This window comes from Alosa sapidissima, chromosome 15 (genome assembly GCF_018492685.1).
Source record: "Alosa sapidissima isolate fAloSap1 chromosome 15, fAloSap1.pri, whole genome shotgun sequence".
In the NCBI taxonomy this organism is placed as follows: domain Eukaryota; kingdom Metazoa; phylum Chordata; class Actinopteri; order Clupeiformes; family Clupeidae; genus Alosa; species Alosa sapidissima.
This window is the reverse complement of record NC_055971.1, coordinates 12,300,515-12,328,014: the sequence shown is the minus strand read 5'-3', so window position 1 is coordinate 12,328,014 and position 27,500 is coordinate 12,300,515. Positions and strand designations below refer to the sequence as shown.

Here is a 27,500-nt window from a genome sequence, read left to right as displayed (position 1 = left end):
CCGTAGTGAGTTTCCTTCATAGCAACAATACAAGTCCTTTGACTGAAGCATGAGAACCAGTAATGGCAAACACAAAACAGGACAGGTCAGCACAGCACAGGCCAGCTCTGTCTAGAGGAGCTCTAGGACAGGGACAGAGAGAGCAAACGCTGCGGAATAAGACCACCAGCACATCAGCTGAAACAGAGATGACGGCAGGGTTCAACGAGTTCAGTGTGATCACAGAGTAGCTGTGTGTGTGTGTGTGTGTGTGTGAGTGAGTGAGAGAGAGAGGGGGGGCAAGAGAAATCTCTGCACCCACCAGGGCGTTAACAGCGGCATAGTGTGAGGTGTTAAATGTGGAGCTCATCCACACAACTCCCCATCCTGCACACACACACACACACACACACACAGGAACAATGCAAGTCCTTTGACCGAAGCATGAGCGTCAGTTATGCCAAGCACCGCATAGCACAGGTCAGTCAAGAGGAGCTCTAGGACAGAGAGAGCTAACGCTGTGGAATAAGATCACCAGTGAATCAGCTGAAACAGAGATGACGGCAGCGTTCAGCGAGTTCAGAGTGATCACAGAGTAGCAGCCTGTGCGTGTGTGTGTATGTGTGTGTATGTGTGTGTGTGTGTGTGTGTGTGTGTGAGAGAGAGAGAGAGAGAGAGAGAGAGAGAGTGAGGAAGGGAGAGAAATCTGTCTCTCCACCCACCAGGGCATTACAGCAGCATAGTGTGAGGTGTTAAATGTGGAGCTCATCTACACTTCCCATCTCCCACACACACACACACACACACACACACACACAAACACACACACACTTAACTCCTTTGCTGAGTTAGAGATGTAGCTTCCTTCTCCCCACCTCCTCCTCCACATCCGCCAGTGCCCAGCACAAACCACCACCAGAATATTGCTTTCCAAATGCCAGCCGCTAATATTAACAGCGTGTTTGTGTCTGCGTGCACCGAGTCAGATAGCGTCAGTCGGAGCAGAGAGTGCGGAAATAGATTGGAAAGAAGGTGGCTGCGGAAAAAAATAATTTCGAGGGAAGAAATATATAGAGAAATAGAGAGAGGAGAGAGGGAGAAAGAGAGAGAGAGAGGAGATGGAGGGGGGGGGGGGGTAAAGGGAGATGAAGCCTGTTTCTCTGCAGATAAAGAGAGCCTCCTCCTGCTCCTCCTCCGGTTTGGTTTTGCGGCTGATAATGTGTGAAAACTCAATCCTGCCTCCTCGGCCCAATCAGAAAGGCACAAACACACGCTGGCACAGATAAGGAGCAACAGGTTGTCTCTCTCTCTCAGACGCTGCAGCAGCCACAGCTAGAACCCAGCGTGGTCCTCCGACCGCTCCTCAGGAGAGAGAGAGAGAGAGGGATAGAGAGAAAGGGATAGAGAGAGAGAGAGAGAGAGAAATGGGGGTAAGAGAGAGCGGACATGGCTCCTAACAAATCAAAAATCTGTCTCAGAAACTTTCCTGAGAGAGTCTGAGGAGTCAAGGGGCAGACGGGTAAAAGAAAGAGAGAAGAGAGGAGGTGAAGAACTGAACAGATAGAAACATGGAGGGAGGAAGAGAGAGAGAGAAATAGACAGAAGAGAGGAGGTGAAGAACTGAACAGATAGAAACATGGAGGGAGGAAGAGAGAGAGAGAAATAGACAGAAGAGAGGAGGTGAAGAACTGAACAGATAGAAACATGGAGGGAGGAAGAGAGAGAGAGAAATAGACAGAAGAGAGGAGGTGAAGAACTGAACAGATAGAAACATGGAGGGAGGAAGAGAGAGAGAGAAATAGACAGAAGAGAGGAGGTGAAGAACTGAACAGATAGAAACATGGAGGGAGGAAGAGAGAGAGAGAGAAAGAGACAGAAGAGAGGAGGTGAAGAACTGAACAGATAGAAACATGGAGGGAGGAAGAGAGAGAGAGAAAGAGACAGAAGAGAGGAGGTGAAGAACTGAACAGATAGAAACATGGAGGGAGGAAGAGAGAGAGAGAGAAATAGACAGAAGAGAGGAGGTGAAGAACTGAACAGATAGAAACATGGAGGGAGGAAGAGAGAGAGAAATAGACAGAAGAGAGGAGGTGAAGAACTGAACAGATAGAAACATGGAGGGAGGAAGAGAGAGAGAGAAATAGACAGAAGAGAGGAGGTGAAGAACTGAACAGATAGAAACATGGAGGGAGGAAGAGAGAGAGAGAGAAAGAGACAGAAGAGAGGAGGTGAAGAACTGAACAGATAGAAACATGGAGGGAGGAAGAGAGAGAGAGAAAGAGACAGAAGAGAGGAGGTGAAGAACTGAACAGATAGAAACATGGAGGGAGGAAGAGAGAGAGAGAGAAATAGACAGAAGAGAGGAGGTGAAGAACTGAACAGATAGAAACATGGAGGGAGGAAGAGAGAGAGAGAAATAGACAGAAGAGAGGAGGTGAAGAACTGTACAGATAGAAACATGGAGGGAGGAAGAGAGAGAGAGAAATAGACAGAAGAAAGGTGAAGAACTGAACAGATAGAAACAGGGAGGGAGGAAGAGAGAGAGAGAAAGAGACAGAAGAGAGGAGGTGAAGAACTGAACAGATAGAAACAGGGAGGGAGGAAGAGAGAGAGAGAAATAGACAGAAGAGAGGAGGTGAAGAACTGTACAGATAGAAACATGGAGGGAGGAAGAGAGAGAGAGAAATAGACAGAAGAAAGGTGAAGAACTGAACAGATAGAAACAGGGAGGGAGGAAGAGAGAGAGAGAAAGAGACAGAAGAGAGGATGTGAAGAACTGAACAGATAGAAACAGGGAGGGAGGAAGAGAGAGAGAGAAATAGACAGAAGAAAGGTGAAGAACTGTACAGATAGAAACAGGGAGGGAAAAAGAGAGAAAGAGAGAAATAGACAGAAGAGAGGAGGTGAAGAACTGTACAGATAGAAACAGGGAGAGAGGAAGAGAGAGAGAGAAAGAGACAGAAGAAAGGAGGTTAGTTGATCTGTTCAGTTCAGATAGAAACATGGAGGGAGGAGTAGAGAGTGAATAGGAAGAGAGAGAGAAGAGAGAGAGAGAGAAGAGGATGGAGCTGCATGTAATTTCAGCTTTTGGAGCAGCAGGAGTTCTTTTTGGCACTGTGTGTGTGTGTGTGTGTGTGTGTGTGTGTGTGTGTGTGTGTGTGTGTGTGTGTGTGTGTGTGTGTGTGTGTGTGTGTGTGTTAATGTCGAGTCACAGTGGGTGGCTTGGTCACAGTGGAAAAGATCAGAAGATCATGATGGAAAGAGAGAAGGGGAAATGCCTAAAGGCTCAGTGGCTCCTCGGAGATAACAGGCTGCAAGCCTACTTTAATTGAACCCTGCTTTTTGAGAAGGAAAAAAATAATAATATTCCGTGTGTGTGTGTGTGTGTGTTTTCCCAGCCTGACGAGAGCTCTCTGGACTTCTCCTCTTGTATTCTGCGCCCTGGCATCAAGAATGCCAAGGAGCTGGCCTGTGGAGTTTGCCTGCTCAACGTGGACTCCCGCAGCAAGGTCAGTACACACACACACTCACTCATACACACACACACACTTACACACAGTGTAGACCACACTGAACACATATCTTACTAACATTTCAATACGTTAATGAATCAGATATGTGAGATAAAGGTGCAGCATTTGTCAAATAGCAATATCACTGCAACCATAACTTGGTTCCAAGTCTTGAAGCCCCTAGGGAGACACACTATAGTGATAAAGGTGACAGTTTACTACAAAAAAATACATAGTCAGTCTCTCCGTCTTAAAATATGATAATTTGACAACCCAATTTAGACACACTTACTTGAAACCAGCAGACATACTCTTCACACTCAAATGCACACACACACACACACACACACACACACATACACACATACACATGCACACACACACGCACACACACACTCTCACACACACACACTCTCACACACACACACATACACACACATACACACACACACACACACATAGACACATACATACGCACATCTCTCACTCACACCCACAGTGTGAGAATTGCGGCACAGAATGAAAATCTGCTGATATCACAAACCGCTTCCTGTACTAAAAATAAGCAGTGTTAACTCGTACAGGTTCTAAATGTGTGTAGGGAGGCTTGTCTAGTCTCGCAAATCTTTACAACATTTTCATAATTCTGACAGTAAGATGAAGATGATTAACGCCCTAGTGTTCAGAAACTGACATAGTTCATTACTGAGGTCTGCGCAATGTCTAACAAGGTTAACGAATGCCCTTTGAACTCTGATCTCTGACCTTTACAGAAGAAAGAAGAACGAGGCCCCTTGGGACGCCTGTTTAAGAGAGTATGATGGGGTGGTGGGGGACCGGGTTGGGGGCTGCTGAGGGGTCCAAGTGTCAAAGTGACCCATCGTCTCTCCTCTCTCACCACGGCACGCTGGGCTTTTATCCCCGTGAAGATCATGCTCTCGCTTTTGTTTTGGCACGTCATGTTAGCTGACACTGATGACTGCCTAATGCAATGGTGGCCTTGGTGGTCTTGTCACACCTTTTTCCAGTTCCTAAACCAATCAGTGTACAAGTAGCTGTTGGTAGTCAATGGTAGTGATGAAAGAGGTGGATGAACAAGTCATGTTTGTAACTTTCCTGAAAATAGCCGGTATCCAGGGGTATTCACCAGACGAATAGGTTCTTAGCTCTCTGCAGAAGTCTCCAAAAGCTTGACTGGAGGTCAACCCAGCACACTGGCCTGCTGCTCCTCAGTGAATCCTGTAGTGTTAGCACGCGCCAAATCCTATTTAGCCATCACACAGAAACATGCAATCACCCTGACCTTTCAGCTTTAGTACAACACGGGCTCTTAGCGAGAGTGTGCCTGAGTTGATCGATTCAACTCCTTTCAAAAAGAAAAGACGGGGGGTGTGAGAGGGAAAAAAAAACAGAAATAAATCCTCCATGCCTGCCTGGACGATCTGCTCGTTGGATGGTCAGAGCGATAGCGCCCAATCTTGTCTTCTTAAGGTCACTCGGAGAAAAAGAAAATCAATGGGGCATTATCCCCTGTGTGATGTGATGGCGTGGAGAAAGTTCTAGATGTCGTCCATTGCAGCTCCCAGACTGCAGAGGGGGCGGTGTAGTGGTGGACAAGTGGCGTGCGCGTGAGATTGAGTCCCTGAGGCCTCGATCTCGGCCATGCCGGAGAGCCTGCTGGACAGCTAACACCTTTGAGGAGGGTGCGATGGGTCACTTTGTCACCACGGCGGGTTGTCATGGGGACCAGGAGAATCATGGGGATGTGGTTGGGGCGGGTGTGGGGGTCGTCTCTTTTCACCACATGATCAGAGATGTCTCATCACGGTGTTCACTCTCTATCACTCTCTATCACTCTCAATCACTCGCTGCAATTCTTTTTTTTCTCCCTCTCTTTCCCTCGCTCTCTCTCTCTCTCTCACTCACTCACCCACTCACTCACTCATTTGCTACTCACCACGGATGGTTGATTTCTCTTCTGTGTCGATTTGTTTCTGTGCCTGAGTGTAATATTCCCCCTTCTAGCAGGAGCAGTGCTCTCAGAAATCAAACTGGATCAGGTAGCATCCTACAATCTCATACTTAGGTTAACATTACTTTTTAACACACACACACACACACACACACACACACCCAACCCAATCAACCAGCAAGTAAACCAGATATCAGATTGTGAGGAGCCTTTCTCAGTCTGTTTGGCCTCATCCATACATCTCTCCCATTTTGCCTCGTATGTCATCTGTCCCTCCGTCCTAGACCAGACAGTGAGACAGGCGAACAGTGTGTGTGTGTGTGTTTGGAGTGTTGATGGCTCTGGGAGCAGATGTGGCCGAGGCATCAGTCTTCGGGGCAGAAAGAAGCAGACAGATGCACAAACGCAGGAAGACGCCCCAAAACCCTTCTCTCACACACACACACACACACACACACACACACACACACACACACACACCCATCCAGCCGGCCGGCCAGCCACAGATTAATGGCCGTTGTCTAGTCCAGTGTGTGCCTAACGTCTGACTAATACGCTAGCTGTGAGATGACTGTTTCTGGTCTCGTAAAAAAATAGGCAGAGATAAGAAAATAGGAAAAAGAAATAGTGTTTAAGGATAACAGGAGGTCGCACTGGTATTTTATTAATGGCCTCCTTATTCTCGCATTAATAAATCTTAAAAGTGTATTATAGTCAAAGAAAGTTAAATAAGTACTTTTTCGAAATGTGACATCCTCTGCATATGAGGGCAATAGCACATGTTGTTTTTAATGATGACCGCAGGTCTCTCTGTACTGTCGACTGGGCTCTGTCTATTCTCGGTGTTGAGAATTCCCTAAAGTTTGTTTACAGTCATAGTCATGGTAAAGCCATTTCTAGCAGACCCTGGTCTGTCAGCTCTGCGTCGCCATGTTTCCAAGAACACGAAATGTCACCTACGGAAAGTGACACACGGTGACACTATGAGGAGAGAGACAGAAAGGGGCAATCAGGCAAAAGGTGCAATCAGCAAAACTACGGCAATCTGATCAATCAGTGGGCTTTCAGATTGGCGCGTGTCCTGTGAGTTTAGCTTTAGATTGGAGTGTTGCCTACGTTTGTCTGGATATCTGTGTGGTTTAGGATGGGGGAAGTGGCGCAATGGGGGGTGTGATTTGATCTGAAAGTCCAGTCTGACCTTAGACTGCAGGAGGGTGTCAGACAGTCAGATGTGGATGTCAACTCTCTCTCTCGCTCTGTGTCTCTCTGCCTTCAGCTATCAGCAGGAATAGTTTGTGGCCAGCTCACAGCCTACAGCACTTTCACTCTAAATACTAACACCCAAGCTACATCAGGTCCGTTCGCGGAGTGTTAAAATTGCTTTAGACGACTGGTCTAATTTTTACTTCCACTTCTGATGTAGCTAGTTCCATTGATTACAGTGGAAGCTGATTGTTGCATTGCATTGCAGTTACATGCCCGGTTTAGTCTGCCTGTTTGTCAAAGTTGATGAAAAGACCATCTCTCTACAAGACTCAGAGATGCCCAATTGTCCAGTTTTCCAGACTAGACATACGATTGACCTGTACTCACAGCAGCATCCTTCATGTTTAGTGGCTACAGGTGCCAGTCTGCACACTGTGGATGTGTTTGTGGAGATCTATCACATGGTGTCCAGTCTGGGTCACTGTTGCTCACTGCTTAAAAGCTGATGAGAGCGAGGAATGGGACAAAAAGGTGTGTGTGCGTGCGTGTGTGTGTGTGTGTGTGTGTGTGTGTGTGTGTGTGTGTGTGTGTGTGGAGGTGTGGGTGGGTGTGTGTGTGTGGAGGTGCTCTCACACTCTGGGTGACGTTTCCACTATGGCTTTGAGGATTTGCCGTACCACTGCTCACGTCCCTGTTTGCGTCAGTCCCACCTCAGTGTTAAAAGAACTCTTTGTTGCATCCCTGCATGGGCCCTGACGATGCTGCTGCTGTCTGTGCTACTGTTTATGCAGGCAAAGGCAAAAGACAATGACACGCGCTCCAGGGTAAATATCTGACTCTATTCCCCTCCCACACCTCTCTCTTCACCTCACCTGATGTAGGCTGCAGAAATATCTCCTGTTTAGCTAGCTGTGTGTCTGTCTCTGTCTGACAGTCTCACCAGTACAATCTGACAGTCTCCCTGGTACAATGTCGATCCAGAGTCTGTCTGTCTCTTCTCAATCCTTCTTCTTTACTAGCTTTTCTCCTTTTATTTCTCTCTCTCTTTCTCTCTCTCCCCCTCCTGTCTTTTCTTTGTTACCCATAAGCCACTGCCCCCATGGCTGCTGCTGTAGGCTTTGGTCCTGAGTGCGGGGTAGTGCTGCTGCCATGCTAGTGAGCATAGTCACATCCCCCCCATACTTCTCTGACCTTTCAGGTGCTGCCACGCGTCACCTGCTCCCCTCCCTCAGCCTACACTCAGTGCTAGCTCTCGCTCTCTCTCTCTCTCACACACACTCACTCTCACACACACTCACTCACATACAGACACACACACACTCACTCACTCACTCACTCACTCACGCACAAAAACAAACAAACCATTAGCTAGCCATTTCGGGCAGTAATTACACTCTTACTCGTACACATTAGACAAAGGCACCCTCATCCATGCTGTGCATATGCTGAAGGACCCCTGGTCCAGAGATTCACCTTCACACACGCGGGCAGATCCGCACACTCAGGACAGGGCTCTCAGCACCACTGATGTGTGATGTGCTGAAACAGAGTGCACTGGAGGAACATGAGAGAGCAGGGGAAGGGAGGGGGGGGGGGGGGGCAAGCAGCTGTGAAGCAGAGGGGTAGTCAGTGTGGGCTGGGGGGGGGGGGGGCACCAGGGTGTGATCATCTCATTTGAGAGTGCTGAGCTGAGAAAAGGAATGGGCTGAGTGCACAGAAGAGCCGTGTGTGTGTGTGTGTGTGTGTGTGTGTGTGTGTGTGTGTGTGTGTTTGTGCAAGTGCAAGTAAGCTAGAGAACAAGCTTTTGCTCTCTCTCTCTCTCTCTCTCTCTCTCTCTCTCTCTCTCTCTCTGTGTGCGTGTGTGTCTACAGACACCACGGGATCGTTTAGCGTGGCTGACAATAAGAGTCCTGTGTCATTGCACGCCGTTCACATTATGGGTGTAACTTGGTGTGATGTGTCTGTTAAAATAGGGCCATGCCTGTATATGTGTATGTATGTGTGTGTGTGTGTGTGTGTGCCTGTGTGTGTGAGTGACATACAGAGAAAAAGAGAAAGATGATGAGAGGGGATTTTGTGAAAGTGTGTGTGTGTGTGAGAGAGAGAGAGAGAGAGAGAGAGAGTAACATGCACACACACATTCTTGCTGTTTTGTCTTGGTGAGTGGGTGGACATGATTCACCACATGAGTCACATCTCTCTTTTCTTTCATCCCTCTCGCTCTCTCTCCCGCTCTCTATGTCTCTCTCTCTCTCTCTACCACTCTGTCTCTCTTTCTCTCATCTTCTGTTCAGTGCCTTCTCTCTTTCTCTCTGCTCTCTTAATTCAGTCTGTCTTTTCTTATTTCCCTGTCTTTCTCATCTCTGCTTCTCGTTATACCCCCCCTCTCTCTCTCCCTCTATCTCTCTCCCTCTCTCTTTCTCTCTCTCTCTCTCTCCCTCTCCCTCTCTCTTTCTCCTCTGCCTCCCTCCCGCACTCTATCTATCCATCAGTATCTCCTGTGCGTTGGCTCCGATATTTCACCAGGGAAGCAGCACCATACATATTATCATCTCATCTCAAACCCAGGACCACAGCTGTGCCTCTTCAAATCGATGCGCGCGCACACACACACACACACACACACACACACACACACACACACACACACACACACACATACACACATACACACTATCTTTTAACTCCGTCTCTCTCTATCTCACGACACACTCATACACGCATGTGCTTTATCTTTTTTTGTCACACAAAAACACACACAGACACAGACACACACACCGTCTTTTTTTATCACTGCCTTGCTCTCAAACGTGTACACACACACACACATTCCGCTCGTAATGCCGGCTGAAAATAGATGTTTTATGTGGGAGAATCTCATCCCACATTCATCCCGGGAAAATGGGTCAGGGGGACACACAGGCCTTGCTCTGTCTCTGACTGAGAGTCTCACACAGTGCACAAGAGCTCTCCTCTCCTCTCCTCTCCTCTCCTCTCCTCTCCTCTCCACTCCTCTCCTCTCCTCTCCTCTCCTCTCCTCTCCTCTCCACTCCTCTCCTCTCCTCTCCTCTCCTCACCTCTCCTCTCCTCACCTCTCCTCCCTGCCTTGCTCATAACTTTCCTCTGCTAATAGTGCCTCCCTAGGACACTTCACCAACTCTTTAGCAAACTACCTTCATAGTGAAACCACTCGGTCCCACTTTTAAGAATCATCATTAGTTCGTATCTCGGCGACTCAAGTAATGGATTTCACTAACACTACTACTAAGTGTTTCAAATGTCAATGTAAATTATTTTGTGTCGTCACTAATGAATTAATTAACGTCTATAGTACTTCAGGGCACCTAATGTAAATAGAAATAATGTTCAGTTTCTAGTAGCGTCCAGAGTGTCAGAAGTTTTAATCTCAGTCTTAACTAATTTAAATGACGGGCAGTGCAGTGACTCCATGAGCAAAGTGTCTCATGCATGAACTAGAGCTATCGTGTGTAGTCTGGCAGCATCCAGCTGACCCACCAGTGTTTTTGCATATGATCTAGCTCATGGTGTTAAAATTATCAAATATATTTTGCCACATTACTGAATTAGCTCTAGTTACACTCTTAAAACAAATGTGTTGTCCCTATCTGGACACAGAGATGTGTTTAAAAAAAAAAAAAACAATGCAAGTTGTGTTGTTTTCAACACATATTGTGTAACAAATAAAAAAAGGAAACAACACAAACTGTTTTGTCCCTATCTGGCCACAGAGATGTGTTAAAAACAATGAAAGTTGTGTTGTTTTCAACACATTCATTTTAAGAGTGTAGACTGTAGACTCTGCACGCAATTTAAATTAGGGCCAGTTTCAATCAATCTCTCTCCCGGTCCCCTGTTCCCCGACTCACTGTCTTGTGCCCGGCCCACAGGCCTTCAACTCCGAGACGGACAACTTCAAGCTGACGTACGGCGGGCACCAGTACCACGCCAGCTGTGCCAACTTCTGGATCAACTGTGTGGAGCCCAAACCGCCCGGGCTCATCTTGCCCGACCTGCTCTGAGGGAGGGAGGGGCATCGCCACGGCGACAACCTCTGCTGCTACCACGGAAACGCACAAGGGTAGCCGACACTGGATAATTGCGGACGGCGGGTGGAAACGACCCCTCTTTTCCACCCTCTCCCTCTTTCCCCCACTTTCTCCTCTTGTTCCGTGTGCTGGAAAAAGGACTCGCTGAGAGAGTTAGAACCGATGAGAAATGTTCCCCAGCATCCTCCTGTATTTATTTATTTATTCGTTTGTGTGTCTGTTCTGTCGGCGAGACCTCCTATCACATGATTGTTTTGGGGGGGGCGCCTCTTATCTTTTGAGAACTTGGTTGATATTTCCGCTCCGCTTATCAATTATTCTTATACATGCACTATGTTCCCTTCTTTCCCGTGTATTTTCTCATGAGTTTCTCATGTGTTTCTCATGTGTTTCTTGGACTGAGAGAACGATAGCGTAGGAGGCAGTCAGGATTCTTCATCAATGCCTCAGTCTGTCTCCTCGTCTTAGCCAGCTGTTTGCCACTATATTGCGGTGATCTGACACTAGTTCTTGTCAAAGCTGTGTCTTATTGTGTTGTGTGTGTCTTCTGCAAGGCTTTTCCCCAAACACAGCTTCGCAACACACATCAGTATCAGCAGCACGCGCTCGCTAGTCTGAGCCGAAGAGAAGCAGGACTGCCTAGAAGTTACACCCCTGTCAAAGTCAAAGTCACCGGAGACAGACGGACAAGATTGAGTGCAACTTTATAAATACAAATGAATGAATGAATGTGAAGTGAAATTGAAGAAATAAATATTGTAGAGCACTATCTCTTTTTAAAAACACTGCTTTTAGCATTCCAGACATACATAGTCTTGGTTTCAGGAACTTGCTTGGATGATTCTTGATGACATTATTCATTCTATGAACTGTTGGTTCCTTGTGGTTTTTTTGGAGGGAGGGGGGTCTTTTTCTACTCTTGTGACCACATATCAGTGGACAAGCTGACAAATCGATTCAGACAGGGTTTAAATTGTTGGCTGTGTGAACTTTAATTCTGGGGACTGAGTGGCTATTCTGAAAGACTGAGGCTATGTACGAGTTTTTACGTGTTTGGCTTTTTTGTAGCACATCTGAATGTCTTACTCTTTGCAGTGTGATCTATTTTGTTTCTCTATTTCGTTTTGTCCGTATCATGTTGAAATTGTATCTTTGCTACTTGAAAAGATGTGATCCTAATCGGTTGAGTCATTTTAATTTAAGAGAGGAGGTGCATATCAGTGGTCTCTGAGGTCACGGCGTGAAGACACTAAGGCCGACTGTAAAGACTCGATTTGGAACGAGCCCGCTGTCGGGCAGAAGGAACAGGAAGTCGTCACAGCAGCACTTTGGGTGTTGATGATGTTGTTCATAGTATTGCATTGACCAATGTAACCAATCTCATGATGTGGTGGTTTATCATGCCGATTAAAAATATGTATATGAAAGTCAATATCTGCTTTGGTCATTTTTTAAAAAAAATAATGCCAAGTATATTGAAGAGATCAATAAAGTGAAATATTGTTAAGTACATTTTCACACAGACTCTCTTCAAAAGCAGTGACACCACCACACTAAATGCATGTTGTCATTTCTCAGCAGTGGTTGGTCTCTCTCTCTCTCTCTCTCTCTCTCTCTCTCTTGCGCTAGGTCACAGACACATCTAAGACTCATTAAGTCTGTTTTCTCAGACGCAGATTATGCCATCTAAACCCTCCACCCTGACATGTCAGTGTGCATTCCACAGCCCCAGTGCAAGTTATTCCAGGCTGTGACTTAAGCCCTGTGCAGAGAAGGATTTTGGACATGACTCCTTGAAAGACTGCACATGGAGAGGGACAGTGGCCGCAGATGCGAAAGCAAAGCAAAGAAAAGCTTCATTAATGTTGTAGAGATTTCACAGTTCTGGAATGCTTCATTGGTGAGGTGTTCACTGGAGACTTCCCATGCACTTTCACTGAACTTTGGTTGGGTTCATAAGAAGTCATCCAAAGATAAACACATCATCCCCTGTTTGATTTCAAATGAAGGGTCATTATCGCTAATTACATGCCGTTTTACCCTTACAAGGCAACCATTTTGTATGTGAGCTTCTAATGATGTTTGGCTATATCAGCAAGAAAGGCTATTTATTAAACTTCTATTGGCAGAGCCACACGCTGACAAAAACGAGGGAATGCATATTCGATGGTTGTGGCCTCTGGAAAAGCCCAGAGATCTATACCGCAAATTATTAAATAGTATTAAATAGTTATCCATATAACTCCCTGTTCAACCACAAGATGTTTTAACCTCATGCTGTATTTGGTGTTTGGAGTATTTTAGATCTTCAGTAGTTAACTCATAGATCTGCCAACAGCCCTAATGAGATGGGCCTAGTGGTCAGGTTAGTGTGACATGGTAACTCCTCACAGTGTTTTACACATTGTTCCCAAACTTCTGATAGTCACATGTGAACAAATGTGCTCTTATATTAGAAATGAAGACATTTTAAATGAAAGTTTATATATACATATATACTGTATATAGATATAGATATATATACCGGTATAAAATATATAATAATTGCCTTTTATTGCATTGTTTATCAGTAAGCAGTTATCTGTGATGCAGTTCCTTCAATATTACTGTAAGGACCATCACCAAGGGCCGTTTATTTCATTTGTCTGTACAGGTACTGTACAGTATGCAGGGATGGATTACTGCACGGGCCTGCCGGGCCCGGGCCCTGAAGCCCAAGCCTTTGCATGGAATCATTGCCTCAATATCAACAAATCAGGATGTAGGCTATGAATCTTATTGAATTTAGTATTGGCAATCCCCAAAATGCACCAGAATACAGGAAATCACATCAAACAAATTAAAAAATTTCTGTGGGAGGACCCCCAAACCCCCCCTCCCACATATACGACAATTAGTAGGGGGCCCTTAATACATCTGGGCCCAGGGGCCCAAAAGTTCATAATCCGCCCATGACTGTATGTATGCACACCTTTTCGCTGTCAGTTGCATGGCGGTGAAATATGGGAAGCATCTAACAGCATCTTACGCAGACATGTATTAGATGTATAAATGGACTATGTCCAGCGGAGTCCACCTCACCCTCCTCTCTCTCTCAATTCATTTGAGTTTGTGGCCCTGTTGCGGCGATTGATTGCTTTCCCCGGGCATTGATTCAATGTTAATATTCATCCCCAGAGGCGCCAGTGCCTTGGTGACAGTTGCCAAGGTTACTGTAGTTTTCATTTGCTGTCATTTTCATCCCAAAGTGCATCCTTTGTGCAGTTCTCTTTTTTCCCCTCTTCCGTCCTGAGTCCATAATAATTTCATAACCAGAGACGGCAAATGAGCAAATTTGTCGCTCCTCCAAATTTGACACACTCTATTTTTTTTTACCCCTTTCATCACATAATTTCCACAAACCAAAATGTATTTTACTCAGTGAACAGCCTGTAATACCTCAAATAACTCTTTGCCATCCACAGGTAGACTAGCGTTCTCGCCGTTCATATTTCCCTGGCCTCTCTCCTGTACTCCCCTCAGACATGTGCGGTACGGCCGTGCGGTGGCTTCCATCAGCAAGCGGAGAGGCATGTGAGCCGACTCTCAAAGCCACGACCTTCTCGGATAACTCACTGGCCTCTCTGGCTTAATTTCCTCTGTTTGTCCACACGCGCACACACACAGAGGAAGAGAGAGAGAGAGACGTGTGTGTGTGTGGGGGGGGGGGGGGTCCTTTGTTCACTGCTCACACTTATTGTTTGGGGTCATGTGATGAGAGTGATGATGTGATAACCACAGAAGCACCACGACTCCTTGATCAGATTACTCTGAATGATGCGCCGCAAACGGAGAACTCATTTCAGCACAGAAGGCTTCAGTGCGTGGTTTAGGATGTACGTGCTTTTTGTTTGGTTGATTTGGCATCATTTTACATTTTGGTGATTTTGTAGAACACAATACTGTATATTATTGTGATTATGTAGTATATCAGCTAGTGACTGAGTGTTTTTTTGTTTGTTTTGATTGGTTGGCTTGGTTTGATGGATTCTATGTATTAGGCTACATAGAATGCAATAATATGTATTTCAGAAAATCCTACAGATACTTTATAGATCTTGGCGTTGTTTCACTATAAAGTGTCGACACTGTAGCTCCAGTCTGATACAAATGAAACTCATCAGTATGTTCTTTGGCAGAAACGTTGTTTATACAACAAAGGCATTTCAGTGCCACTCATCAAGGTGTAAAAACATCAGCCTCTAGTCCCTTATCATTTGCACAGAAATGAGCTTTGTCTTGCAGAAGTCTTTGGCAAACCAGTTAATCCCCTGCTACTGGGTGTTGGGACTACAGGCAAGAAGGATCAGTTTTTCACACAAACCATAGTAACTGAATATGCACAAGATCTTGCCAAACAGACACGTTGCCATCGGAGAGGAATTTATTTTGCGCTTGTTCGCTCCTGCGGAAATCAGATGAGAACCATTCAACATAATTGTTGGGGTGTCTCGAATGATGAAAATGATGAAATCCTGGGAAATAAAACATCCCATCCTCTGCTGTAATGGCTTCAGATGAATTCAATACTTACAGTCATTTCTAGACAATGACATTCAATCATTTAGGGGGAAGAAGCAAACGTGTGCAGTGAGGTATTTTATTTTTAAAAAGCAGTCACTATATAGCAGTTGTTTACCGGCCATCATAAAGCCCAAGGACTAAGTCTGGGTGAGCACTGCCTTGGTTGACTGGTGGACCATGAAAACTTGACATGTGTAAGTCGCTTTGGATAAAAGCGTCTGCTAAATGACCACATTAGAAATGTAAAACTAAATGTGCATGAGGTTTAGTCTAGCCCTATCTGAGACATCACTGGCCCTCCAGAGAAGTCCAGGACAAATGTTCTTTCTCAGTACGGCCCTTGCTCTGGGTTAGAGAATATCAGTCACTTATCAAAAGTCAAATTGAGGAATCCATTGGTACTGAACAGCTGCCGTGGAATTTATCATTTAGTTCCAAGTTTTATGGCTAAGCACACTCGGCTCTTACTTGACCTAGAAAAATGTCAATTCATCTTCAGATGTGTTCTTTTTTGTACTGTGAGGGAAGGTTCAAGGATTACTGATGTTACACAAAAATGTGGCCACATTATTTATCAGATCAGATCAGGTTCATCTAACAGGTTGTTTCTTTAATTTGAAAGCTGTTCAGGGAGTACATGCCGTGAAAGTATGTTATGAAACATGAACAGATAAAACTTTTAACTTATTTTTCTGTTCTTTCATTTTCAAACAGAAGCAGTTTACCATTAGTCATTTTAAGATATCAGTGATTAAGGACTTAACATGGATGTTTTTAAAAAGCTTTTCCTTTTTTGCAATATACCAAGAGCAGCCTCCTGTTTATAAAATTACAATGTTGATAACCAAGAAGATCTGAAAAGAAACTGCTAATCTAAGACAAATGTATGTAAATATAAGTAGACAAAAAGAGGTTAAGTGACGGTCATTTTGGACCGGACCTTCATAACCCTGCCTAACTCTTTTGTGAAAAGCTTTCGGTAACAGTTAACATATAGAAAGTTGGGGAGATTCCCGTTAAGAAGGAAACCATCCTTTAAAAGCACCATAAATACTATTCTTGCATATTATCCCTTTAGAATAATCTTCCTTTCCTTTATATGTACAGAGACTGATATGGAAATAAAGAAAGATTTATTTATAGACCTTACCACTTAAGTTGTAGTGCATCATGTTATGTCATTACACTGTTTCTTCCTTGTATGACCTGTGCACTCTAAAGTCCCCTTTCTTTCTCTTTCTGTACAGTAATTTATAGAATTGAATAAGTGCTACAATGTACTGGAGCAGACTGCTGCCACTCACAGTAAAAGACGACAGCAAAACTGGCACGATACCATCACCAACACCAACATCAAATTTGAAGGGAGACCAATGTGTGTGTGCATGTGTGTCAAAATGCTCTCACATATGACACCAGGTTGAGTGTGTGTGCGTGTGTGCGTGTGTGTGTGTGTGTGTGTGCGTGCGTGCGTGCGTGCGTGCGTGTTTATGTATGTATGTACATATGTGTGTATGTATGTACGTGTGTGTGTGTGTGTGAACATGTTCTTCAGCTATGAAGAAGCCCCAAATCAACCCCACACCACTTCCTGGGTCCCTTGTATTAACACACACAGAAGCCTCAGGACATTCTCAAGGTCATCATAGAACTCCAGTGGTCACTCTTGACCTGCATCACCACACCCTTCCCTCTCTCTCTCTCTCTCTCTCTCTCTCTCTCTCTCACTGTCTGGGTTAGCCTGTTGGTTAGCTTTAGCATTAGCAGCACAGAGGCAGTGGCCCTTCCTGCTCCCTAAAAAACCTCAAAAAGTGCTTTTTTTTTCTCAGACATGTTAGGTGTTAAGCTTCAGACGAACGAGTGAGTGGCCCGCACACACCACCACACACACCTCTCTCCAGGGGGGTCGGGGGCTGGACACAACGCCAGAAGTTCTTGAGTCTAGCAGGAGAATGGGTTTCCCTCCAGGAAGACAGTCAACACGAAGAACAGCCATCAGCCAAATAATCCTCCATCACTCCATCCATCCATCCATCTATCCATCCATCCATCCATCCATCCATCCTCTCTTGTTTCACTGTCTTTCTCTTCAGCTCAGCGTGGGAACTACCCTCTCCCCTTGGTCCACCACGACTCCCGTTCTTGCCCCCCCCAGCCCTCTACATGCTCCAGTAGGGCACCAGGTTCCTGCGGTCCCTCTCGTAGACGTCGGGCACCACGCCGTAGGGCGTCTGCACCATCTTGACGGAGCTGCGCCCGAACAGCTTGCGCTCGTACTCGATGAGCTGGCGCCAGAAGCCGCCGTTGGGCCGGATGACCGGTCGGCGGGCCTTGACCCAGGCGTGCGCCTCGGCCAGCGACACGCGGTGGTACTTCATGAGGTAGGCCAGGCAGAGCGACGCCGAGCGGCTGACGCCGGCCGCGCAGTGGACGAGCACGGCGCCGCGCTTGCGGCCCACGCTGTGGATCTTGTCGGCGATGCTGTCGAAGTAGAGCGCGATGGGCGAGTGCGGTGCGTCGGCCAGCGGAACCTTCACGTACTCCACGTGCGGCCAGTTGAAGTTGGGCAGCTCGATGGTGGCGTTGACCACGCACGTGATGCCCTTAGAGAGCAGCAGGCTGCGGTTGGACGCCACGTTGCCCCTGCTGAGGAACAGGGAGGGCGTGATCTGGGCGATGCCCCCCAGGAGGCTGCTGGACTCAGGCATGAGACGGGGAATGGTGGCCGGCACCATGGAGGTCCTGTGGTGCGGGTGGTGATGGTGGTGGTGATGGTGGAGGAATCCTTGACTACGGGAGCCCATGGTGGACAAAATGCAATAAAATGGGTCAGGCAAGTCGAGAGTTGCTCAAGAGGAATCTGGATGTGCTTGCAGGTCTTCTTTCACTGATGTACTGTCATCGTGATCCTGCAGACCATTATGCACCTTGAAGAACTCTGCGATCGTCTGCCTGCCCTGCAACAGATCAGAAATGAGAAACACGTGAACCCAAAAACAAAGAACAGAACAACACACACATATTTTCTTTAAAAAATTTAAAAAAAAAAAACGATTCAAGCATGCCACTAAGATTCAAGCATGCCACTGAATCTCTGACTGAATCCCAAGCCTCTGCCACAGACTGCATTCAGATGACTCAACAGTGAGGCAGCCATCAGGCAGCATTTTCCTGCTCGGCTGGGCCGGCCGCCACTGGGGGATGATGAGTTCATTGCCGTGCAGCGGAGGCTGCCGTACCCCAGCAGATGGTCCCCCCCCAACCCCCCACCCCCCATCGGCGTCACCCCGAATGCTTCTCTCCCCGAGCCTCGCCGCGGTGTCGTGACTCAGTGTACTGGCGGCAGGGTGGGGTGGGTGTGAGGGGTGGGGTGGGGTGGAGAGGGGTGGAGAGCCATGGGTGCCGTTTCTGCTTGGCGGGCTTCGGCATCTGTATTAATCAAGCCGTGACCGGAGGTCATTAGGCGGCGATGATAAGTGAGGCGGTGGTCTCGGCAGCTCGAGGAAAACCATTACCAGGGCCGCCAGAGAAGAAGGGTGTGTGAGTGTGTGTGTGTGTGTGTTTGTGTGAGGGAATGGGGGATACACACACAGCATGCAAAGCAGAGAGGAAAGCAAGGGACGCACCGTGTCTCATCAAACAACATTTGTGTCAAAAGCAAATCTCATGCACACGCACACACACACATACACACACACACACACACAAGCAGACTAGATGGGGTTGTGAAGCCTCTTAACTCAAGGAGTGATCAGTCCTTGCTTGAGCCGAGGTGTGTTTAGTTAATGGCTATTTATGAAAAGCAAGTGTTTACAGATTTTTCACTATCCCAACTGCAAGTGTTATTTGCCCCTAACAACGGCGTAAACTAATCTGTTTGTCAATGCAACCCTTGAGGAATGAGAAATTGACAGCTATGAATGAAGTATAAAATACGATGTAATATTACAGAGCTGTGTGCCTATGTAAACAATGCAAGCCTAATGCTATTTCAGCAGACTGCAGAGTATTATTACGTTATGTGATATAAAATGATGACAGTAACCCCCCGCTCATCATCACAGCTTATCTGGGCGTATACCGAGGCGCTAATGTTAGATTATAAACACAGCTGAGCACGGAGGACCAAGCCTGCTGGAGGCCATACTGACACACACACACGCACACACACACACACACGCACACACACACATACACACACACAGACAGAAACACACACACGTGCGCACACATCTTTCGACCACACACACACACACATCATCCTCCACATGTTATCAGATGGCCCAGGGGACAGGGTCTCCTGCTGAGAACTGAAATCTCGTGGCTGCTACAAGCCACTGAGGACATCTGCACACGGAACCTAGCGTTCCCATCGCATTCATATCATGCACATACTTACACTGAATCACACACACACACACACACACACACACAGAATCACTCATAATTCACTCTTGTAAATTCACTCACATACAGAAATACACACTCTGCACCCCCCCCCCCCCCCCTCACACACACACACACACCTATACACCCAAAATCACTTATAATTCACTCTCATAACTCACTCTCGTAAATTCACTCACATATACAAATACACACTCTGCCCCACACACACACGCACACAGACACATACACATACAATCTCGTTCCCTTACACTCATGCGCACATAATGTGTGTTGTTGGAAACCTCTGGCGTTACACAGACTCTTTTTTGTTACCCAGGTCTACACTCTGTACATGCCTGAAAGATCAAACCAAACTGATTAAATATGAATGCAACAGGGTACAGGCAACACCTGCGTTGTCTCTCCCTCTCTCTCTCTCCCTCTCCTCTCTCTCTCTCTCTCTCTCTCTCTCTCTCTTCCTCACATTCTCTCCTACAGTATATCACACATGCACTCATATTCACAAGGTGTCTCGGCCTCTCTCAGTCACTGTCAAACGCAGTCGGTCACAGAAAACTAATATATTACAGCGACAGATTTTGCCTGCTGGCACAGAAATGTCTTGTGTGTGGGAGAAGTGTTGCTTCAATAATGTGAAGACAGAGAGATAGAAAGAGAGAGAGGGAGAGAGAAAACACACAGAAAACACACACACACACTCTCTCTCCAGCACTGATGTGCATTAATCCCAGGCTCCCACAGGTCTAGGGACCATTTCCCCATCAATAAGAGCCCAGCTGTCCCAGTTTGGGTCTGTTGTGTGCACCTGTAGCCCGTGCTTTTCCCCGAGACCCAGTGGACAGCGACCTGCCTGCCTGCCTGCCTGCCTGTCTGCCCATCCCTGGGGAACCCGACCGGTGATGAAAGATTGAGCGAAAAAAAAGAGGAAAAAAACTGTCCTCTCGAGCAAGGAACAGCATTCTTCTTTCAGCAACTGCCAATCATCCCTCAACAAGCCCCAGCTGAAAGGAGAGAGTGCCAACTGGGGCTGATGCTGTAGGTCTAACAGTGGTAATGGCAGGCTCAGAAATATGGGCAAAACAAAGTGGGAATTTAATCAGATGACGGGGAGTCATCAAATGATATGCCTGGAATATAAAGGGGATCCCAAACCCCCTCACCCCCCTTCCCCTGTCATATTGGCCCATCCAAAGCTGCTTCAGTGAGAGAGACAGACAGAGAGAGAAAGAGAGAGCGAGAGAGAGAGAGTGAAAGAGATGCCAGAGACAAGAATAATAAAAACATGACCTTGCTGCAGTGACCTACTGACCACACAGGGGCAGAAGCAGTAGCAGCCACCCAAGTCAGCAGGAGAAGAGGAACGAGGGAGAGAGAGAGGAACAAACAGAAAAAGCCTTGTCCACTGGAACATTAAAAAAGAGACCACACGGTTGGCTCACCACTAAGAAACACAAAACAGCAAATCCACACCCATGATGAGATGTCCTTATAAGGACATGAGGTAGGTCTATGCTGCTTCGCTATCTCTATGTTTATTCTGAGCAGATGCTAGCATTAGAGGGACTAACGATCTAACTGATCCCAAGAACCCTCTCTGCTTTGTGTCTCCCTCCATGTGCTGTAAACACCGCAGACGCCTTAGTGTGAGTGTGTGTGTGTGTGTGCGTGCGTGTGTGTGCATGTGTGTGCATGTGTGTGAGTGTGTGTGTGTGTGTGAGTGTGTGCGTGTGTGTGTGTGTGTGAGGGGCCATCTGTCTGGCACGGCAACCACGCCACCGCCTCCGACAGTCCGCACGTCAAACACTCCAGCCCATCACTCAGTGTGTGTTTCGGCCTCTGTCAGCACCATGGGCCTGCACCACAGCAAACCCCTACTGATTTCCCCCCCACTGCTTTGCTTCGTTTAGCACGCCGCACCCTGTGGATTCCGAGGAGCTCCGTTTCCACCTCTGCCAGCAGTGGCGGAAACGTGAGACGCCAAGCCGAGACACCAGAGATCCAAGATGGCAGCGGCCTGGCACTTCCATCTCCCCATGCCACAGGTGGGAAAATGAGGAGACTGAGCTTTGACTGTCATTATTGCGACTTGGATTAGCACCTAATACTCAACTTGCAGTCTGCATGCATGGCATTTAGTTTATCTCAACAAGCATCAGTGAGCATCCTTCAAACTCAAACTTACAAGTTGTATTTAAACTAATTTAGGTTAATTTACACCTAATATACAATGATTAACCAATTATAACATTATACTACAGAGACTAGCAATACATTGTGGGCAACTAAAAAAATCTCAACCTATATATTCTACACTGACTGTACTATTAAACTAGACTCTATAATCTATACTGCATAGTATGCCTAAGGCAAGCAGCTCTCATTCAAGCCCCACCACCATCCCTGGCGATGCCACTGCAGACTCTAGTCATTATCGGTCAGCTCAAAAGGCCAGGCCACTCATTTGTTTCATGATCATAAGCACAGTGGTGTTTGTTCAGAGCTAATTCAGCCTCTGATTCATTTCTGCTACCCAGTCAGGACGAGGCTGGAGAGCTCGTAAGTTGTGACTGCACTCCTGTGTGACTGAACCTGCCACCTCCCTGCAAATAGCAAAGCCTTAGAGTGGAGGGAGGACATGTTTCATATCACTGCTGCAGTCATAGAAACTGTACACAGAGACTCAGCCCAGCGACCTGGCTAATAATAACACACCTTGCAGGAAGACAGGGGAACGAGAGGGACAGGGTGGCACAGTTTAAAGACAGTTTTAGAATAAAAGGTGTGAAAGTGTTCTTAGAAAGTGAGCATATATTCGTATAGAGACAAGGCCCTTGGGTGTACCAGCTGTGTCAAGCTCTAGACCGAAAAATGTGCGTAAAAAGCAAAATAAAAAACACACAGAGACACACAAAAAGAGAGTATTGCTTTTGGGGGCTCGGATTCAACATCCCGTGTGCAGTGTTCATAACGCGCAGATTCATACTCCTGCGGTTTCTTAGGCGTAACAAGCTGCAGCTATCCACTTACCACTTATGACCGAACGAGTTTTTAAAGAGTTTTTAATTCTAAGAGAGCAACATTTTGCAAACGATTTTCACTAAAGAAACACACGGAACACACACCTGTTGCGCCAAAGTATCTTAGGCCTTTGAATAGATAGCCTTGCGGGATTCTTCCTGCAATCAAAGCACAGCCGTTCTTTGTACAAGGGACTTGATTAATATCAGTGACTACTATTGTGTGTTACCAAAATTAATCATAAGAGCTTAACAGTAAACTAGGAAAGCTGAGGCAAGTGCAGTCATTCGACTGACATGGCCTCGAAAATTAAGAGATGAGCAAGGTGAGCGGGGCACAAATTGTCAATGAAGGGAGCTGTGTGTCGTGCAGAATGCAGTATTTGAAAGAGGTGCGGCGATAGGCCTACTCATTGCGAGTTTTAGAAACCCACATGGTTTCCACCACAGCTGCCTCTGGTGAGAAAATTGAAAACGATATTGTGGATAAAGTAGCCTAGTGGATAAATCATGTGTGATGAATATAGATCGGCATTATTCTGCATGGAAGCGCCATGTGAATATCAGCCAATATTCCTCATAGGCGAGCCAAATCATTAACCAAAATGACTATCGTGCCAAGCTGGTGATCCTACTGGTCAGATTGTCCTGTCGTTCTCATCAACCACATATTTGCTGTCAGGAGCCTATTTAGTGCATAAACACGCCTAGATCTGTTGGAGATACTGGACCACGAGAAAGCCACAATTAAGGGGCAATGATATGCAATTTTGTAAATTAAATATGAGAACTGCAACATGATATGCACAGATTAAGTTTTTTTTGAGGGTTTTATTTGTTAGCATAACACAGGAATTCCAAACAGGTTGAGTCACTGTAAAGAGTATAGTAGGCTACAGGTAGCCGATCCAACCGCTCTCAATGAAAAGCCTCAAAGACCTCCCTTGCTGACGTCTTCGTGCACTTTACTAGATTTTAAAGCTCTCGGAGATCGTCCACTTGGAGCACTTAAACAAACGAATATTATAACACATGTAAATCGTTGATATATCGCCTACATCTAAACCCAATAAAAAAACGTCATTTGTGGATGCGCACTTCTTCATTAAAATTCAACAAGAATTAAATCGCACCATCTTTATGTTATTGATCATGTTGACATTCCCAATGAGTTACATGTGTCAAGTGATCTGTACAGTTCAACTTACCACAGCACTCCGAGTGAAGCGTTGATGTGGCGATGCCAGAGCGCCGCTTCCTAAACCAGATAGCTGACTCTCAACTCCTCGTCGTTCGCCACAGACAGCAATTCGGCTCAATAGTCGACAACAAATGTAATTTGTGTCAACTAGACCCAGCCCAAATGCATCTCATACTTCTGCGAAATCAACAGAGAAAGAAAACTCCGTGACCTGTGGGGTTCTTTTGGTCGGAGCAAACCTTCGTGAGCACTCCGCGTGAGCGTGCGAGAGAGCAAGAAATATTCGGTGCTGAAAAAGAAGCTGCCTGAGATACGGAGAGAGAGGAGAGGCGCCTCCCCCTGAGCAACGTTGAGCGGTTCAACTGCCTGGCTGAGGGATGCAACAAATGCTCTGTCAATGAATAGTGCTGGAATCACGACGTGATGGAAAGGCTCGAGAGGTTTGGATTGCATACCATTCATTCCGTAAAACCTCGCCACACACATCTCCACACTAAATCTCTCGTTATTTGTGACGAAATTAAAAACCTACCACCCTGTGATTTCCCTCTTATGGCAAATACAGAGGGGAAAGCAGAATACACAGATAATCTTGCAGATATAGGAACAATCTAAAAGCCCAGGCATACACAATGTGTTAAGGGTCATAGGTCTACAGTTGATGGTGACCTGTGGTAGTCTAGAATTCAATTTGTATAGTATTTCTCGATTGCTTTGACCTGCTCAAGGAAACTGGGATCCACTTTGTCTTCATTAACACCTTTTTTGTACAGCAGAAGTCATCTCTTGCAAATGTGCTCACACATTTTTATTGGGTTTACACATTTGTCACACCCTTTTGCAAAACAGTTAACATAGATGCTATCAAAGACTCCAAACATCTATTCACAGGTGGCAGAGATTCCTTGCAAAAGTCTGAATCTCTGATACACCTGTGTAAATCTCCTTTGCACAATTCTTCAATCAGCAATCATTCATTATCCATAAGTGATAACATGTCTGTTCTGTGTTACTATTTGCAAGTATGGATCTATAGCCTGGGTGCCATTCCGGACTTGAGTATGACTATGTCAGGCTAATGGATCTAAGGCACATTTAGAGAAAGTACTGCATTGCCTATTTGGTGACAGTACAAAAGCTGACAAATCCAGGTGTTTACTGGTCTATTTCAATAAAAAAGGACAAGTTGTAGTTCAATGAAATTTGTCATGTCTAGGTGCTTACTGTAGGTCTTGAGAGTGACCACTCAACTTTCCTCTGAAAAACAGATACACCCTGGTCCCTTTCACACACACACACACACACATACACACACACACGCACGCACGCACGCACACACACACACACACACACACACACACAAACAACAAAGAAATAGAGAAAGAAACAGAAGAGGTCAGGGGCAAACTTGATAGCCCTCTCCCGCCTGAGCGCAGAAGGGAACCCGAGGATGTTTTTGACCACTTTTGCAAAGGGACCGAACCCAGGGGATGGCTCCCTCTACTCACATTACTACTCTCTATGGTGCCTTAGAGTGCAGGAGAGAGAGAGAGAGAGAGAGACAGAGAGAAAGAGTGAGAGAGTGAGATATAGAAGAGAGAGAGACAGAGAGAGTAAAGAGAGTAGCAAGGACAAACAAAGAGACTGTTCAGAAAAAGTCAGAATAAAAGCACACAAAAATGCTGTATCCATTCCCCTGTCTATTTACCTCCATGTGGATATGTGCTCTGTACACTGCAATCAATCACATCTTCTCTCCACTAAACCCTACATATCCCACTTAGCGGGCCCCGCTCACCCAGAGTGGTCCACCGAAGCAGCTTACTGGAGCTTCAATGCATTTGTGAACAGGAGGAAGTGAAGGAACTGAATTGAACACAAATCTCTTGATCCCATAAAAAATGACAAAGATGCTTTGAATCATATCCTGCATGTTAACTGCTCAGCTGTTCTCAGTTGGTATTAAGGACCTTCTCCATACATTGACAGTAAATAATGCTCAGTAATCACTGGTGGATCTTCCTCAGTCTTAGGATGGGGATGTTGCAAGCATTTCTGTTTGCTTCTTAGCTGCTTGGCTGAGATATTGAGATGTGTACATCACGTATCTAAAAATACACCAGCTGTGATGTGCAGCAACATTTTAACAGGGAAAAAACACACACTCAGCCAGACAAGAGAGCAGTCAGACAGACACAGGTCAGGTAGGTGTGTGAAGTTACAGAAATGGGACTGTAAAAATAGACATGACGAGACAATTGTCCTTAGGGAAAAATCTGCAATCTAATCTGTTAACTCAAGCTGTGTAATGGAAAAGCCAGTGTGGTATGTGTGACGAGGTTACAAGTGACCCCATATTAAGGATGTCCAAAGAGCAATGGCCTTCTCTGGTAGCACAGTGTGATGTGGATACGAGAGATTTGAGGCCATTCCTCTTGACCTTCCTTCTCTCTGAAATTCTTTGAATAATCCAAATTTATTTCATGTGAGGTTAATAACTGCCCTTTTTCCTTACTTGTCAATTCCACTTAAATCAATTCACTTGAAAAAAAAAAAGAATCCAAATAACTACTGAGTACAGGTTTGGTAAAAACAGCTACCTAAAATGCCAACACTTTCCTAACTGAGTGGCCTCATCCAACCCAGCTGGAAATGCCAGCCAGGTGTATACAACCTGCAAAAAACCTGGGGTTGTTTAGTTGACTGGCCGCTGGAAAACCTGAGTGTGAGCTTGCTGGGCTGCTATGGATAGCACATTTGACGCTGGTCTTTCAGTACATCTCTCAGGCCCCCTCATAAAGCAGAGTCAGCTTTGATGTGGTAACTCTTTCAACTCGCACAATCCACTGTCGAGAAAAAACAAAACACATTTGCATCAAAAGTTGTTGGAGGGGGGTGGAGTGGACGAAAGGGTGGAGGTCAATGGTAAGGATGCAGTGGTCATGTCTTCTACCCTAAACAGTGTGGTTGGAGGATGACAACCTCAATCACATGGAGAGAGAATGTGAAGAAGAATGGAGGGAAAATAAAGAACCAAGAGTAAAAGAGGGGGGGACGATGAGGAGAGCACACCTGACCTGGCACACAGCTCTGATGTAGTGAAACAGTACGAGGAGAAGAGAGAGAGAGAGAGAGAGAGAGAGAGAGAGAGAGAGAGAGAGAGAGAGAGAGAGAGGCAAATACCCCTTGTACGACATCTTCATTCCATGTCACCACTTGCCCGCACAGTCTGGGGCTGAATTCAAAGTGAGTAATGTGCAGTGCTTATTCACATGGTCCTTCAAAGCCCCCGTGATAAAAGCCCCATGGAGTACAAACCCATGCATATTTATAACAGAGGGAGCGAAGGGCACGCTCTTTTAATATACAGCAGCGCGGAAGAATACAATGAAATATGGCATAGTGAGTGAGTGAGTAAATGAGATACCGAGAGAGGGAGAGAGAGAGAGGAGAGAAAGAGAGGGAGAGAGACGAAGAGAACAAGAAGAGGAGAGTGACAAAAAGAGAGAGAGAGAAAGAAAATAACCAGGAGAGAAATGTTGGAGGAGAGAGTGAATGAGAGAAAAAAGAGAG

General features: G+C 46.0%; 2 protein-coding genes across 9 annotated transcripts in view; one reads left to right on the top strand and one right to left on the bottom strand.

The window, feature by feature from the left end:
• Positions 1–12,168, top strand: part of synrg (synergin, gamma) — a 55,237-nt gene extending 43,069 nt beyond the window's left edge. For 6 of the 8 annotated variants that reach the window (XM_042062842.1, XM_042062841.1, XM_042062840.1 and 3 more), the window contains 3 exons: positions 3,378–3,488; positions 4,265–4,306; positions 10,578–12,168. In XM_042062842.1, coding sequence (XP_041918776.1) covers positions 3,378–3,488; positions 4,265–4,306; positions 10,578–10,709 — 285 coding nt within the window. In that variant the 3' untranslated portion in view covers positions 10,710–12,168. The remainder of the gene's footprint in view (positions 1–3,377; positions 3,489–4,264; positions 4,307–10,577) is intronic. The other 2 variants (XM_042062843.1, XM_042062838.1) reach the window with 1 other exon arrangement.
• Positions 12,169–15,888: 3,720 nt separating this feature from the next.
• On the bottom strand, positions 15,889–24,275 carry dusp14 (dual specificity phosphatase 14). The gene is made up of 2 exons (XM_042062844.1): positions 23,935–24,275; positions 15,889–18,256 (listed from the first exon to the last, which is right to left on the bottom strand). The coding sequence occupies exon 2, from the start codon at positions 18,101–18,103 to the stop codon at positions 17,459–17,461; it is 645 nt and encodes a 214-aa protein (XP_041918778.1). The 5' UTR covers positions 18,104–18,256; positions 23,935–24,275; the 3' UTR covers positions 15,889–17,458.
• Between the last annotated feature and the right edge of the window lie 3,225 nt (positions 24,276–27,500).

Excerpts from the sequence above, each read along its gene's own strand:
- dusp14 (XM_042062844.1), bottom strand. The coding sequence starts at position 18,103 with ATGGGCTCCCGTAGTCAAGGATTCCTCCACCATCACCACCACCATCAC.